Source organism: Sapajus apella, unplaced genomic scaffold, assembly GCF_009761245.1.
Source record: "Sapajus apella isolate SASKATOON/1434 unplaced genomic scaffold, GSC_monkey_1.0 scaffold72, whole genome shotgun sequence".
NCBI classification, from domain to species: Eukaryota; Metazoa; Chordata; class Mammalia; order Primates; family Cebidae; genus Sapajus; species Sapajus apella.
Genome location: NW_022437012.1, coordinates 10697901 through 10714455, shown reverse-complemented (window position 1 = coordinate 10714455; position 16555 = coordinate 10697901). Strand labels below are relative to the sequence as shown.

The 16555-nt window shown below is 37.2% G+C and overlaps 1 protein-coding gene across 8 annotated transcripts in view; it reads left to right on the top strand.

The window, feature by feature from the left end:
• ZRANB3 (zinc finger RANBP2-type containing 3) overlaps positions 1-16555 on the top strand; it is a 286620-nt gene that overhangs the window by 135656 nt on the left and 134409 nt on the right. For all 8 annotated transcript variants that reach the window (XM_032250718.1, XM_032250720.1, XM_032250721.1 and 5 more), the window contains 3 exons: positions 108-286; positions 4890-5121; positions 13219-13304. In XM_032250718.1, the coding sequence (XP_032106609.1) occupies positions 108-286; positions 4890-5121; positions 13219-13304 (497 nt within the window). The remainder of the gene's footprint in view (positions 1-107; positions 287-4889; positions 5122-13218; positions 13305-16555) is intronic.

The following is a 16555-nucleotide window of genomic DNA, read 5'->3' as shown; positions in this document are numbered from 1 at the left end:
TGAGCCATTGCACCCAGCTAATAATACTCTTAAATATTTGATAAATTTTTATTTTAAAATATTTTAGTCTTTATTATTAATTGGCATTTATTTATTTTTTAACTTAGATGGGTCTAGGAAAGACAATCCAGGCAATTGCAGTTGCTTACTTCTATAAAGAGGAATGGCCTCTGTTAATAGTGGTCCCTTCATCTCTGAGGTACCCTTGGACAGAAGAAGTCGAGAAATGGATCCCAGAGCTAAGTCCAGAAGAAATCCATGTTATTCAGAATAAAGCTGATGTTAGGTAAGAACAATTTTTTGATCTTTAAGAAAAAAAGTCTTCCTTGTACGTACCTGGTATATATCCATGTTTTAGAATGCAATATCACCTATAGATTATAATTTAGAACTAAGTAGAGTAAGTAGTGTGGAGAATTTATTTTATATTTTAAAATATGAGTCATCTAAAACCCAACAGTATATTTTATTTCTAAGTTACTTTATGGTGTATTTTTAAAGTAAATGTAAAATATGTATACTTTTAAAGATATGTGTAATATATCTATTTTATAAGTACCTTAAATATATTTGAAACTATCTTAAGGTTCAAGAATAAATCTCACAACTTTTCATTGATTAACTTGAAGCTTTGTGACCTTTTATTATCAGCAACTATAGTAGATTTTGCTTTCAAATTTGTTAATTAATATGCAAGTTTTGTGTATAAACTAACTAGTTTGATTTTCCTTATTATAATTTTAATATTTTCTATGTTGAAAGTATTTGCCTTGTGTTTATTTGAAACTCTCACTCTAAAAATATGTTACAGTGTATTGTTTTTCCTCATTTTGCTTTCTAGCCATTAGAATAAGACAATCAATTTGAATATTGATAAGTTGTTACATGGAATGGTAAGATGATTCATACAAATTATGTTTCTGGAGGTTCAGAGTTATCTATTTCTGAGCCTTAAATAAAAAGCCCTACAGCTACTGAAATAAATATCTGTTAATACTTAGATTTTTAAATTTTGGTATTATTGTACTGTATTGTATTCTCTGAAACTGTTAACATAAAAGTTATTTGTAAAAATAAAGTTGTCTTATGAATGTGGAAGAAAAAACAAAATGTATGGAGGGCCTTTTCACTTTCAACCTTGAAATGCTGATTCAGTGGAATATGTCTTTATGAGCCCAAGAAAATCTGTACACTATTTACGTGGTTAAAATAGAAAAACTTCTATCTTATCCTAATGATTATAAATAAAGCTGCTTTCCAATAAAACTGCATAAAGTTAAAAAGACTTACAAATTTGGAGAATGTAGATTTTTTTTGGGGGGGGCGCTATTGTAAATAGTATTCTTTTTTTTTTATTATTATTGTACTTTTAGGTTCTGGGGTATATGTGCAGATCATGCAGGATTGTTGCATAGGTACATACATGGCAAGGTGGTTTGCTGCCTTCATCCCCCCATCACCTATATCTGGTATTTCTCCCCATGTTATCCCTCCCCATGCCCCACCATCCCTCCCCTAGTCCCCCAGCAACTGACCTCAGTGTGTGATGCTCCCCTCTCTGTGTCCACGTATTCTCATTGTTCAACATCTTCCTGTGAGTGAGAACATGTGGTGTTTGGTTTTCTGGTCTTGTGTCAGTTTGCTGAGAATGATGGTTTTCAGATTCATCCGTGTCCCTATGAAGGACACGAACTCATCGTTTTTATGGCTGCATAGTATTCCATGGTGTATATGTGCCACATTTGCTTTATCCAGTCTATCATTGATGGACATTTGGGTTGGTTCCAAGTCTTTGCTATTGTAAATAGTGCTGCAGTGAACATACATGTGCATGTGTCTTTATAATAGAGCAATTTATAATTTTTTGGATATATACCCAGTGATGGGATTTCTGAGTCAAATGGTATTTATATTTCTAGGTCCTTGAGGAATCGCCACATTGTCTTCCGCAATGGTTGCACTAATTTACACTCCCACCATCAGTGTAAAAGTGTTCCTATTTCCCCACATCCTCTCCAGCATCTGTTGTCTCCTGATTTTTTAATGAGAATGTAGAATTTTTTAAGGCCCCCATAACCATCATCTGTTAGATATACCTTAATTTATTTTATTTAATTTTTTTCTTGTTTTTTTCTTTTTTTGTTGTTGTTGTTTTTGAGACAGAGTCTCACTCTGTCACCCAGGCTGGAAAGCAGTGGCACCATGTCAGCTCACTGCAATCTCCACCTCCTGGGTTCAAGGGATTCTCCTACCTCAACTTCCCTAATAGCTGGGATTACATGCACTACCACCTGTAATCCCAGCTACTAGGGAGGCTGAGGTAGGAGGCTGACTTTTTTTATTTTTAGTAGAGATGGGGTTTCACCATATTGGTCAGGCTGATCTCAAACTCCTGACCCCAGGTGATCCACTCATCTCGACCTCCCCAAGTTCTGGCATTACAGGCGTGAGCCACCACACCTGGCTGATATACCCTATTTAAATGTTTACATTAAAAAAGAAAAAAAAATTAAATGTTTACATTTAAATTTTCTTAAAATGACTATTCTATCATCTTTTTTTCTATTTTTTTTTTTTTTTTGGGATGGAGTCTCTCTTGCCAGGCTGGAGTGTAGTGGCCGAGCCTGGCTTACTGCAGCCTCTGCCTCCCAGGTTCAAGCGATTCTTTCATCTCAGCCGCTTAAGTGGCTGAGATTACAGACGCGTCCTATGACGCCCAACTAATTTTTGTATTTTTAGTAGAGATGGGGTTTCACCATGTTGGCCGGGATGGTCTCAATCTCTTGACCTTGTAATCCGCCCGCCTCGGCCTCCCAAAGTGCTGGGATTACAGGCGTAAGCCTCCGCGCCCGGCCTCTATCATCTTTTATAGCACTAGGGCATCTAGTTTTTATATTGTTTTGAAAATACACTCTTCACCCTGACCAACATGGAGGAACCCTGTCTTTACTAAAAATACAAAATTAGTTGGGCGTGGTGGCACATGCCTTTAATTCCAGCTATTTGGCAGGCTGACGCAGTAGAATCGCTTGAACCCCAGAGGCAGAGGTGGCAGTGAGCCAAGATCACGCCATTGCACTCTAGCCTAGGCAACAAGAGCCAAACTCTGTCTCAAAAAAAAAAAAAAAAAAAAAACCAAAAAGAAAAAACTGCCTGGCGGGGTGGCTCATACCTGTAATCCCAGCACTTTGGGAGGCTTAGGTGAGCGGATCACGAGGTCAAGAGATCGAGACCATCCTGACCAACATAGTGAAACCGCATCTCTACTGAAAAAAAAAAGTACAAAAATTATCCGGGCATGGTGGTGGGCGCTTGTAGTTCCAGCTACTCTGGAGGCTGAGGCGGAAGAATCGCTTGAACCGGGAGGCAGAGGTTCCAGTGAGCCGACATTGTGCCACTGCACTCCAGCCTCGTGTCAGAGCGAGACACCATCTCAAAAAGGAAAATACACTCATGCAGTTAAATGGTGCATAATATTTTTATTTGAATAGTGTTTGGGGTATGTTAGATAGGACTACAGCCCCAAAGTATGTTTCCTGAGGGATGTTAGTTAAGGACAGAAAAATTATATAATGCCTTCCAGGTACTTAAAGAAGCAGTTTTAAGTATATACTAGTGTCTTTACCACAAATACATATACTTTCCTTCTGGTTTATATCAGTTATTCCTGGACTGCTCACTAGTCAAGATATGGTAGGACAGAAGCTACAGACTGCTTGCTACAGTGGCCTTTGAAGCCATTGTCTCCTATATGTTGCTCTCAGTATACCTAAGTTAGTAATTAATGTTAACCCTGTACTTTTCTTCTTCAGGCTCTTCTGGTGTTTGAATACAGTGAGAAAATCATAGGTCTCTGTATTAAGTAGATTTATTCAGGGCTTATAATGCAGTTGCCATAGTAGCTGTGGCTGCTTAGGAGCTCTACCTTTTCTGTGAGAGGACAGAGAATTGCAGAAGACTGACTCTGTACTGTATTATTGTTTTTGGTTTTTTGGTTTTTTTTTTTTGTGATATAGAAAATGCAAAAGTGATATGTCTTAGTATTAATGAATTTGTCTAATTATTTCATTATACAAACTTTCTTTGGGATCATAGCACTGTGTATACAAAGATGAATAAGACACGTTCCCTGCCCTTACCAGTATCATGATGTGGTAAGGGACATAAATATGAAAATGAATCATTTAATGACAGTAAGATAAAGAACATTACAGATGTATGTATTATAGAGATCTAAAGATCAGGAATCATTTTAGCTTAGTGGTTCTCAATATGAGGTGGTACCTGCCTCTTCTAACCACACTTCATACTTCATCACCTCAGTTCCAGGAAACTTTCTGTTGTCACAGTGACTAGGACGCCACTGGTCTTTGATGGGGACGACCCGGAAGCAAAGCTCTGCAGTGCACTGAACAGCCCTGTAGGTCTGTTCTGCTACTTGTATTTTGAGCAGGAGGGGCTATTCAGTGCATCGCAGAGTTTCACTTAGTCCTGCTCAAAATACAAGTAGCATCTGGATTGAAAAACTCCTGTTTGTGTGAAGGTTTCATTGAAGAGTCAACTAATAAATATTTAAGTATCCATTTTATGCACGATCCTAGGTGCCTAGAAGCAGATATTGTCAGAAAGTAATGTGGCTTGCTGGATGTCAAAATCTTTCAAAGATCATTTGACTAAAATTTTGGTCTTGGTTAACCAAAACTGTAAATTTTGGATCCTGGTTTATTATATTTAAGAACTGTAAAATCTTAAGAGTTTCAGTAGTAGTACCACCTCCTTTTATTTTTCCTCTATTCTTCTTTCTTCTCTGTATTTTTTCCCCAAGAGAGCTGTATTGTTTATAATAATGTTACTGTGATTTTTTTAAGTACATGTATTTTCTTTTCTAGGAGAATATCGACCAGTAAAGTGACAGTTCTGGGTTATGGTCTCTTAACCACAGATGCAGAGACTTTGATAGATGCACTGAATAATCAGAAGTTCAAAGTAGTTATAGTGGATGAATCACACTACATGAAGTCCAGAAATGCAACTCGCAGCAAGATTTTATTGCCAGTAGTACAGAAAGCCAGACGAGCCATTCTTCTTACAGGAACACCAGCTTTAGGAAGGCCTGAAGAGGTATGACAGTCCTTATATTTTGAACTTAAAAGGAGAAAGGAGGCACGGGGTTATTAATGACCTGTTTTGCAATTTTTAATTTCAAATTTGCCTTAACTGCTAGAGGAGTACATTGGGAATTCCTAGATAGTGCGTATGTTTTATTATGGCTATTTTAATCTATTTACATTTAAACCTTAGCCAAGCTTGTAGGTATGTATAAAAAATAGCTTTTGCCTTTATGATAAGGCTTCCATATTTAGTACAACTTTCTAATATTCTTTACAATGTGTTCCTGTGGTCTTAATCTTCATTTATCCTGTCTATTTTACATTATAAGCTTCTTAGGATCGGGATTGAATCTACCTTATTTCTTTTATACCACATTGCAGAACTTCTGTCTGTTCTTTCACTTAAAGATTCACATTTGGGAAAGTAAAGAGAAGCTAAAGTTTATGTGCAGACCTGATAAGGTATGTGGTTAGAATGAAAGAATAAGGCAGGCATTGGATATCCCATTTAGCTTTTGCTATTCTAAGAGGTGAATAGTACATGGAGTGGTTAAAGGGTTAGGAAGAAGACATGATGGAAGAAACATGGGTAAGGTTTAGTGTTCCTTAAGGAAGCCCTGCTTACTAATGAACACTAAATCATAGAAAAAACATGGGTTGTCTTGTAGGGTTGCTGGGAGAATTAAAGGTAGTACTGCTTTGAAAGTACCTCACCGGCCGGGCGCGGTGGCTCAAGCCTGTAATCCCAGCACTTTGGGAGGCCGAGGCAGGTGGATCACGAGGTCAAGAGATCGAGACCGTCCTGGTCAACATGGTGAAACCCCGTCTCTACTAAAAAAATACAAAAAATTAGCTGGGCATGGTGGTGCATGCCTGTAATCCCAGCTACTCAGGAGGCTGAGGCAGGAGAATTGCCTGAACCCAGGGGGTGGAGGTTGCGGTGAGCCGAGATCGCGCCATTGCACTCCAGCCTGGGTAACACGAGTGAAACTCCGTCTCAAAAAAAAAAAAAGAAAGTACCTCACCATGTGCCTTGTAACACTCAACATGTGGTAGCCAGTCTTATATTAATTTTTGAGCCAAGCCTGGGTGACAGCTATTAATTATCATTACCTGTCTAACAGTATTACCTTAGCTCTGCTTTTCAATTCTGTCCTGGAAATCTTGTGAGAAACATATAATAGTACATAGACAGTGATGATAAATTTTACCTTTTACAGTTTTTACTCTTGGATACCAACTGACAGTGGGGGAGAGTAGCCCCAAGTAATTTACATATGTCCCAAAATTATGTCATTGAATGATAGGGGTGATTATATTCTTTTTGCGGGTGGGGGACAGAGTTTCACTCTTGTCCAGGCTGGAGTGCAATAGCACAATCTCAGCTCACCTCAACCCCCACTTCCCAGGTTCAAGCGATTCTCTTGCCTCAGCCTCCCTAGTTAGCTGGGATTACAGCCTTGCGCCACCATGACTGGCTAATTCTGTATTTTTAGTAGAGACGGGGTTTCACCATGTTAGTTAGGCTGGACTCAAACTCCCAACCTCAGGTGATCCACCTGCCTCAGCCTCCCAAAGTGCTGAGATTACAGGCATGAGCCACCGTGCCCAGCCTTGATTATATCCTTTAAAAAGACATTGTAAAATGTATTCTTCAAGCTAGTATGCTGGATGCAGTAGCTCATGCCTGTAATCCCAGCACTTTGGGAAGCCAAGGTGAGCAGATCACTTGAGGCCAGGAGTTCAAGACCAGCCTGGCCAACATGGTGAAACCCCATCTCTACTAAAAATACAAAAATTAGCCAGGCATGGTGGCCGGGGCCTGTAGTTCCAGCTATTCAGGAGGTTGAGGCAGGAGAATCACTGGAACCCAGGAGGCGGAGGTTGCAGTGAGCCAAGATCTCACTATTGCACTAGCCATTGCACTCCAGCCTGGGCTACAGAGTGAGACTCCGTGAAAGAAAGTAAGAAAGCAGGAGGGAGGGAGGGAGGGAGGGAGGCAGGCAGGCACACAGGCAGCAGGCAGGCAGGCAAGCAAAAGATACATCTTGAATGATAATAATACAGTGAATACTCATCTGCTTATTATCAAGCATAAGATATAGAACATTGACAATACAACAGTGGCTCTTACAGCTCACTCTTACCACATTAGTACTTTTCACCCCTCACCTATGGTAGCCGCTATTCATTGCAAGGGTAAATCCCAATTTTGTGGGTCCTGATGATTGTGCAATTTGTGTTTGGGATTTTTTATTTTTTATTTGTTCATTTTATTATTTCTTTTTATAATGCAGCCCCAGCTGTTGCAATGTTTGGGATTTTTTTAAGAAAAGGAATATAAAAATACAAATTCTAACTTAGGAGTTTTGAAATAAGGAAGTATGAGTTCTCTAATTTTGTTTTTCTTTCTTTTTTTTTTTTTTCTTTTTAGAGTCAGAGTCTCTTTCTGTTGCCCAGGCTAGAGTGCAGTGGCACAATCTCAGCTCACTGCAACCTCAGGTCCAAGCAATTTTCCTGCTTCAACCTCCCTAGTAGCTAGGATTACAAGCGTATGCCACCATGCCCAGCTAATTATTGTATTTTTAGTAGAGATGGGGTTTACCATGTTGGCCAGGTTCGTCTTGAACTCCTGACCTCAGGTGATCTGCCCACCTTGGCCTCCCAAAGTGCTGGGATTGCAGACATGAGCCACTGCACTCGACCTTGTTTTTCTTCCCTTTTTTTAAAATTAATTATTTATTTATTTTTATTGTACTTTAGCTTCTGGGGTACATGTGCAGGTCATGCAGGATTGTTGCATAGGTATATACATGGCAAGATGGTTTGCTGCCTCCGTCCCCCCATCACCTATATCTGGCATTTCTCCCCATGTTATCTTTCCCAAACCTACCCACCCCCAACAGACACCAGTGTGTGATGTTCCCCTCCCTGTGCTCATGTGTTATCATTGTTCAATACCCACCTCTGAACGAGAACATGCAGTATTTGGTTTTCTGTTCTTGTGTCATTTTGCTGAAAATAATGGTTTCCAGATTCATCTATGTCCCTGCAAAGGACACGACTCAGCATTTTTATGGCTGCATAATATTCCATGGTATATATGTGCCACATTGTCTTTCCCCACTGTCTCATTGATGGGCATTTGGGTTGCTTCCAGGTCTTTGCTATGCTGAACAGTGCCTCAGTGAGCATACGTGTGCATGTGTCTTTATAATAGAATGATTTATAATCCTTTGGGCATATACCCAGTAATTGGATTGCTGGGTCAAATGGAATTTCTATTTCTAAATCCTTGAGGAATTGCCACACTGTCTTCCATAATGGTTGAACTAATTTACACTCCCACTAACAATGTAAAAGTGTTCCTATTTCTCCACATCCTCTCCAGCATCTGTTGTCTCCTCATTTTTTAATGATCATCATTCTAACTGGAGTGAGATGATATCTCAATGTGGTTTTGGTTTTTCTTTTTCAAGATTAGTTTGGATAATTATGAATCCCTTAAATTTCTAGATGAATTGTTTTATCAGCTTGTTAATTTTTGCAAAGAATCAAGCTCAAATTTTTGTATGTATTGTGTTGAATTCATAGATTGCTTTGGGACTATTGCCATCTTAACAGTATTAAGTCTTCCAATCCATGAATATGAGCTATCTTTCTGTTTTTTTTAGGTCTTTAATTTTTTTCCAGTGGTACTTGATAGTTTTCACAGTATAAGTATTAGTTTTCACAGTATAAGTATTATGCTTTTTTTATTAAATTCATTCCTCGGTATTTTATTTTTTTATGCTTTTTAAGTGGAATTTTCTTAATTTCATTTTACATTGTTTATTGCAAACTGTAGAAATACAGTTGGTTTTTGTGCATTTATTATGTATCTTGCAAACTTGCTGAATACAATTGTTAGCTTTAATACTATGTTAGTGAATTCCTTAGGATTTTCTGTATATAGGATTATGTCACCTGCAAATAGAAACAATTTTACTTCTTCCTTTTTTACTCTTGATGACCTTTATTTTGGTTTTTTGTTTGTTTGTGTTTTGAGATGGAGTCTCCCTCTGTCGCCCAGGCTGAAGTGCAATGGCAAGATCTCGGCTTACTGCAACCTCTGCCTCCCTGGTACAAGCGATTCTCCTGCCTCAGCCTTCCAGTAGCTGGGATTATAGATGCCCACCACCACACCCAGCTAATTTTTGTACTTTTAGTAGAGATGAGCTTCCACCATATTGGCCAAGCTAGTCTCGAACTCCTGACCTCGTGATCCACCCACCTCAGCCTCCCAAAGTGTTGAGATTACAGGCGTGAGCCACTGCGCCTGGCCGTATTTTGTTTTCTTACCTGTTCGCCCTAGAACCATGTTGAATTGGAATGGCAAGAATGGGCATCCTTTTTTTGTTCTTCATCTTAGTGGGAAAGCATTCAGCCTTTCACTTTTAAGTATAATGCTACTTGTGGGATTTTCCTAGATTTTCTTTATCAGATTGAGGAAGTTCCTTTCTATTTTTGGTATATTGATTACTTAATCATGAATAGATATGGAATTTCATCCCATGCTTTTTCTGCATCAATGGGTATATTCATGTGTTTTTTTTGTCCTTTATTCCGTTGTTACAGTATATTACAGTAATTAATTTTGGAATGTTAAAATAACCCTGCATTTCTGCAGTAAGTCTCACTTGGTCATGCTATATAATCTTTTATACATGTTGCTTGCTGGATTTAGTTTGCTAATTAATATTATGTTGATGATTATTATTTCTACATTCATAAGAGATATTGGCCTGTATTTTTCTTTTCTCATGATGTATTTGTGTGGTTTGGGTATCAAGTTAAGACTGGCCTCATATAATGACTTGGAAAGTGTTTCTTTCTTTGGAAGGGTCTGTGAAACATTAACGTTACTTTAAAAAAAAAAAAAGGTTGCTAGAATTCAGTGGTGAAGCTATGTTGGCCTGGGCTTTTCTTTGTGGGTAGTTTTTTTATTACAGTAGTCTCCCTTTATCCACAGTTTCGCTTTCCGTGGTTTCAGTTACCCTGGTCAACTATAGTCTAAAAATAGCTGAGGATAGTATAAGATATTTTGAGAGAGAGAGACAGAGAGACCACATTCATATGACTTTTGTTACATTTTTATGATAGTTGTATTTTATTATCCATTATTAATATCTTTCTGTGCCTAATTTGTCAATTAAATTAAACTTTATAATAGGTATGTATGTACAGTATAAGAAAAAGCATAGTATATTTAGGGTTGGGTACTATCTGTGGTTTCAGGGACCCACTGGGGGTCTTTGGTACATGTCCCCTGTAGATAAGGGGGCACTACTCTACTAATTCAATCTCTTCACTGAGTACATATCTATTCAAATTGTTTTTTTTTTTTTTTCTTGAGTCAGTTTTAGTACTTTGTGTCTTTCTAGGAATTTGATGATTTCATCTGAGTTATCTAATTTGTTGGCAAACAGCTGTTCAAAGTATTCCCTTATTATTATTTGTGTTTCTGTGAAGTGGTTGTATTGTCCCCTCTTTCATTCCTGATTTGAGTAATTTGAGTCTTTGAGTCTTTTCTCTTGTTTTCATGGTTGGCCTAGCTAAAGTTTTATCAGTAATGTTGATTTTTCCAAGAATCAATTTTTGGTTTCATTGATTTACTGTATTGTTTTTGTTTTCTATTTCATTTATTTCCATTCTAATCTTTCTTTTTTTGAGATGGAGTCTTGCTCTGTCACCCAGGCTGGAGTGCAGTGTCATGATCTTGGCTGACAGTAATCACCACCTCTCAAGTTCAAGCAATTCTCCTGCCACAGCCTTCCCAGTAGCTGGGATTACAGGCATGTGCTACCATGTTCATCACATTTTCGTATTTTTGGTAGAGACAGGATTTCACCATGTTGGCCAAGCTGGCCTGGAACTCCTGGCCTCAAGTGATTCGCCCATCTTAGCCTCCCAAAGAGCTGGGATTATAGGTTTGAGCCACTGCTGCTGGCCTGTTTCCACTCTAATCTTTATTGTGACCTTCTTTTGCTGTGGGTTGTTTGATGTTCCTCTTTCAGTGTGTTAAGGTGGAAAATTAGGTTATTGATTTGAGTTCTTCTTGTTTAACATAGGAATATGCACCTACTCATTTCCTTCTAAGCACTATTTTTGCTGCAACTCGTGCTTTGGTATGTTGTGTTCTCAGTTTTCCTTATCTCAAAGTGTTTTCTAATTTCCTTTGTGATTTCTTCTTTGGTCCATTGGTTATTTCTGAATATGTTGTCATATTAAATGGATATAAAACACTGAATTCACTTTAGAAAAATGTAAGTTACTTAAAACGTTACTGTATGACCCAACAATTTCATTCTTAGGTATATACCCAAGAAAACTAAAAACAAATTCTCACCAAAAATTACATACTCATGTGCAAGGTTACATAGTAGCATTATTCATGATATTTCAAAAAGTGGAAACAAGTAAAATGTTCATCAGTTGGTGAATATATAAACAAATATGATATAACCATACAATGGAATATTATTTAGCCATAACGAGGAATGAAATACTATACATGCTACAACGTGAATTAACTTTGAAAGCAGTATTCTGGGTGAAATAATCCAGATACAAAAGGCTACATAATGTATGAGTCTATTTATATGAAATGCCCAGAATAGGCAAATTCATAGAGACAGAAAGTGGATTAGTAGTTGGCCAGGATCGGAAGCAAGGAGAACTAGTCGTGACTACTAATGGGTATGGGGCTTTTTTGGGGGGGGGTGATAAAAATATTACAGAATTAGATAGTAATGAATGGTGCACAACTATGTGAATCTGGGTATGGAGCTTTTTTGGGGGGTGATTAAAGTATTACAGAATTAGATAATGATGTTTGGTGCACAACTATGTGAATCTATTGAAAGCCACTGAATTCTGTTTTTTAAAAGTTTGGTATATGAATTCTATATCACAATAAAACTGTTGGTTTTTAAAAGTATATTAAAATAACAATGAGACAGTACTGTGTACAGCCTACCAGAGTTGTAAAAAATGAGAAGATTGCATGATACTATTGATGGGAGTGTAAATTGGGACAGTCTTCTTACTGGGCAACATGGTAACATTATCAAACTTTTAAAAAGCATATACCTTAAAAATCAACTATTTCATTTCTAAATATACATACTACATCACCTCTAATAGAAATACAAATGGATGGATGGATAGATAGATGATTAATAGATATAAATATAAATATATATACTACACCCATATATTCACATATATATGCACACAATTATATGAAGTTATTAATATTAGTAACTGCCTAAAACCTAGAAATAGCCTATATGTCCAATATCAGGAGTCTGTTTAAATATTTTACAATACATCTACATAATAATAATGGGTAGCTATTTAGTTTTTAAATAGTGCATTGTTATTATATTGCTTTTATAGGTATTTAAAACTAAAAATAGATATATCTGATTTTAAAAGTATCTGAGACGTGTTATGGGACAAAATTCTAGTTGTGTGACTATGTATTATTCTGCAGTTTGCTTTCTTCATCTAGTATATATGTGTATAAAAGCATAAACATATGCTTATATCCGCATAGAAAAATGTATAAATGCGCCAGGCTTACGCCTGTAATTCCAGCTCTTTGGGAGACCAAGGTGGGCGCATCATGAGTTCAGGAGTTTGAGACCAGCCTGACCAACATAGTGAAATCCTGTCTCTACTAAAAATGCAAAAATTAGCTGGGCATGGTGTCGCATGCCTATAGTCCCAGCTACTTGGGAGGCTGAGGCAGGAGAATCACTTGAACCTGGGAGGCAGAGGTTGCAGTGAGCCAAGATGAGACCACTGCATTCCAGTGTGGTGTCAGAGCGAGACTCCATCTCAAAAAAAAAAAAAAGAAAGAAAAGGAAAAAGAAAAATATGTAAATGTATATTTATAAAACAGACAATGGTTATTCCTGATAAATAGAAGGGAGGGGACTTGAGGAATAAAGAGTTGGATTTTCTTTTATACTTCCTACTATTTTGTTAAATGGTTTTATTATTGTAATAATAATTTACTTGAAAATATTACAACATATTAAAAACACTTCTCTTATTATAGCTTTTCATGCAGATCGAAGCTCTCTTTCCACAAAAATTTGGAAGATGGACCGACTATGCAAAAAGATATTGTAATGCACACATCAGGTAAGACAAAACTATTTTCCATAAACTTTTTCCTCACATATTAACTGTGAGCATTGCTTTATTAGTCATTCTTTATCCCAGTGTTTTACAATTAGTGGTAGCTATGAAATAATTGGTGCATTATTATACATATAGGTGGATGACCTATATGTAAAATAAATAAAAGTAATAGATAATGGCAAAGTTTGCCTTTATTCTTATTTTTTACTTTCTACTTTTTATTGTTGAAATTATTTATTTTTATTGGCTAGATTTACATGTACAATATACAAAAGTAAAAAGTAAGGTGTTTCTTCTACTCTTGTCTCTCAGCAAACCATTTCCCTTCCCATATAACCAATGTTGGCACTTTATTTTGAATCCTTTTGAAAATACCCTTTGGGTGAACAAGGATGTATGATTATATGTATATAATATTTCATTTTATTTCAACATATGTAGCACAATTTGTGCATTATTCTGCAGTTCACTTTCTTCATCTAGTATATGTTGTAGATCTTTCCATATCAGTTAAGAGCTTTGATATTCATTTTATTTTCTTTTCTCTTATTTTTTTGACACAGAGTCTTGCTCTATTGCTCAGGCTGAATGGAGTGCAGTGGCTCAATCTCGGCTCACTGCAACCTCTGCCTCCTGTGTTCAAGCAATTTTCCTGCCTCAGCCTCCCGAGTAGCTGGGATTACAGACATGTACCACCATACCCGGCTAATTTTTGTTGTTTTTACTGGAGACGAGATTTCACCATGTTGGCCAGGCTGGTCTCGAGCTCCTGACCTCAGGTGATCCGCCCGCCTCGGCCTCCCAAAGTGCTGGGATTACAGGCATGAGCCACCACACCCAATCTGATACTCATTTTAAATGCTGCATATATTCTACCGTTTAGAATTTATTTATGCCATCCACTCTTAGTGGACATTTGTGGTATATAGCTATGCATGCAATGCAGCAATGAGTATCTTTGCACATGTAGAGAGGTAGTTTTTTATAGTTGTCAAGAGCATGGAAATTTAGAACTAGACTACCTGTGATTTATTTTCACACCTACCACTTACCAAATGCTTCATTTTAGAAAAGTAACTACCTCCCCATACCTCAGTTTCTTCAGCTCAAAAAAAATGGCAAATTATTATGCCTGCCTTGGAGAGTTCCTATGAGATGTATATTAACTAATATTTATAAAGTGCTTGAATGGTAACCATACATAGGGGGTACTCAATAATTGTTAGCTATTTTAGTATTTCATGCCATATGCATAGGGGGAAAAAATCTAAGATAAAGTTACAGAAGTGATATTGCTAATTTAAAGGGCATGTGCATTTTTATATTATTAGATTTTTCCAAATCATGCTCCACAGAAAGTATAGCTTTTTATATTCCCACCAGCCATGTGTCAGATTGTTTCTTTTCCATACCTTTCCAACATAATGAAATATAACTTATTTCATTATTGCCAATGTGAACTGATAGTAGCTTTAATTCACATTTGCCCATTATGTCATTAAATGCATTTGAGCATTTTTTTTTCACACGTATGAGTTATTTGTACTTTTTTTCTGTCAGTTGTCTGCATGTGCTATTTGCCCTTCTGTTTACTAAATGTACTGACTTTTTCCTTAGTATATTGAAAACCTTTATATATTACAAAAATAATCTCTTTGTATGTGGTATGAGTCTCTCATTTATTTTTCCCAATGCATTCTTTTTTATAATTCCTTTAAATAAAACCACACGGTCATGGTTTTCTGATGCTTTTTAAAGGGCTCCAGAGTACAAAGATATAAAGACTTACTCAAAATTGTTTCTATGAAGTCAGTCTAACACTGATACCAAAATCAGACAAGACAGCACAGAAAATGAAAACAAGAGACTATAAATGCAGAAATCCTCAATATTAATAGATTAATGGAATCTGGAAACTCATTAAAACCCTAATGTATTGATTATATGCAAATGGCATTCACATTAGGAATTCAAGGAATGTTTAATATTAAGAAATACATCAATGTAATTTGCCACATTAATAATGACAAAGAGAAACGGCATCATCTCTATATGTACTGGGAAGTCCTTAGGTAAAATATAGCATTTACCACTCCCCCACTTTTTTTTTTTTTTTTGAGATGGAGTCTCACTCTGTTGCCCAGGCTGGAGTGCAGTGGCACAATCATGGCTCACTGCAATCTCTGCCTCCCGGGTTCAAGCAGCTCTACTGCCTCAGCCTCAGTGTAGCTGGTACCACAGGTGTGCACCACCATGCCCTGCTAGTGTGTGTGTGTGGGGGGGGGGGGGTTTAGTATAGATAGGGTTTCACCATGTTGGCCAGGCTGGTCTCGAACTTCTGACTTCAAATGATCCACCTGCCTCGGCTGCCCAAAGTGCTGGGATTACAGCCATGAGCCACCATGCCTGGCCAACATTTACCCTTGATTACAGTTTTGAATAAATTTAGGGTATGTATGTGTATGTGTAGTTTTACATATGTATGTTTATATATGTTTATGTGTGTCTTTCAATTCCAAAACAATTACCAGAGCTTACCTTTTACTCTGGAGGACTGATCAGTTCAGTTACTCAAAAGAAAAATAAGAGGATATGAGGCTAATTTCATCAGGAAAAAAAATTTTTAATTAAAAAAAGAAAAAAAAAAAAAAAAGACAGGCACAGTGACTCACACCTGTAATCCCAGCACTTCGTGAGGCTGAGTTAGGAGGGTCACTTGAGCCTAGGAGTTTGATACCAGCCTGGTAAACATAGTGAGACCCCATCTCTATTAAAAGTGATAAAAGTTTTCAAGAAAAACAAAATTATCGTTTTCTACAGCTGATGTTATTTATTTGGAAGACTGAGAATCAGCTGAAAAGTGTTCAAAACAAAATAGAATAGATTAAAATAGCCTAGCACAAAGGTAATATTAAAAAGTCAGTTGTCTTTCTCTACATAAATAATAAGTAGTTCTAAAATACAATGAAAATAAAAGATAGTAGAAAACTCAAGAATATTAGTGAAGGAGATTTAAAAAGATAAATAAAAAGACATGCTCCTGGCCAGGCGCGGTGGCTCAAGCCTGTAATCCCAGCACTTTGGGAGGCCGAGGCGAGTGGATCACGAGGTCAAGAGATCGAGACCATCCTGGTCAACATGGTGAAACCCCGTCTCTACTAAAAATACAAAAAATTAGCTGGGCATGGTGGCACGTGCCTGTAATCCCAGCTACTCAGGAGGCTGAGGCAGGAGAATTGCCTGAACCCAGG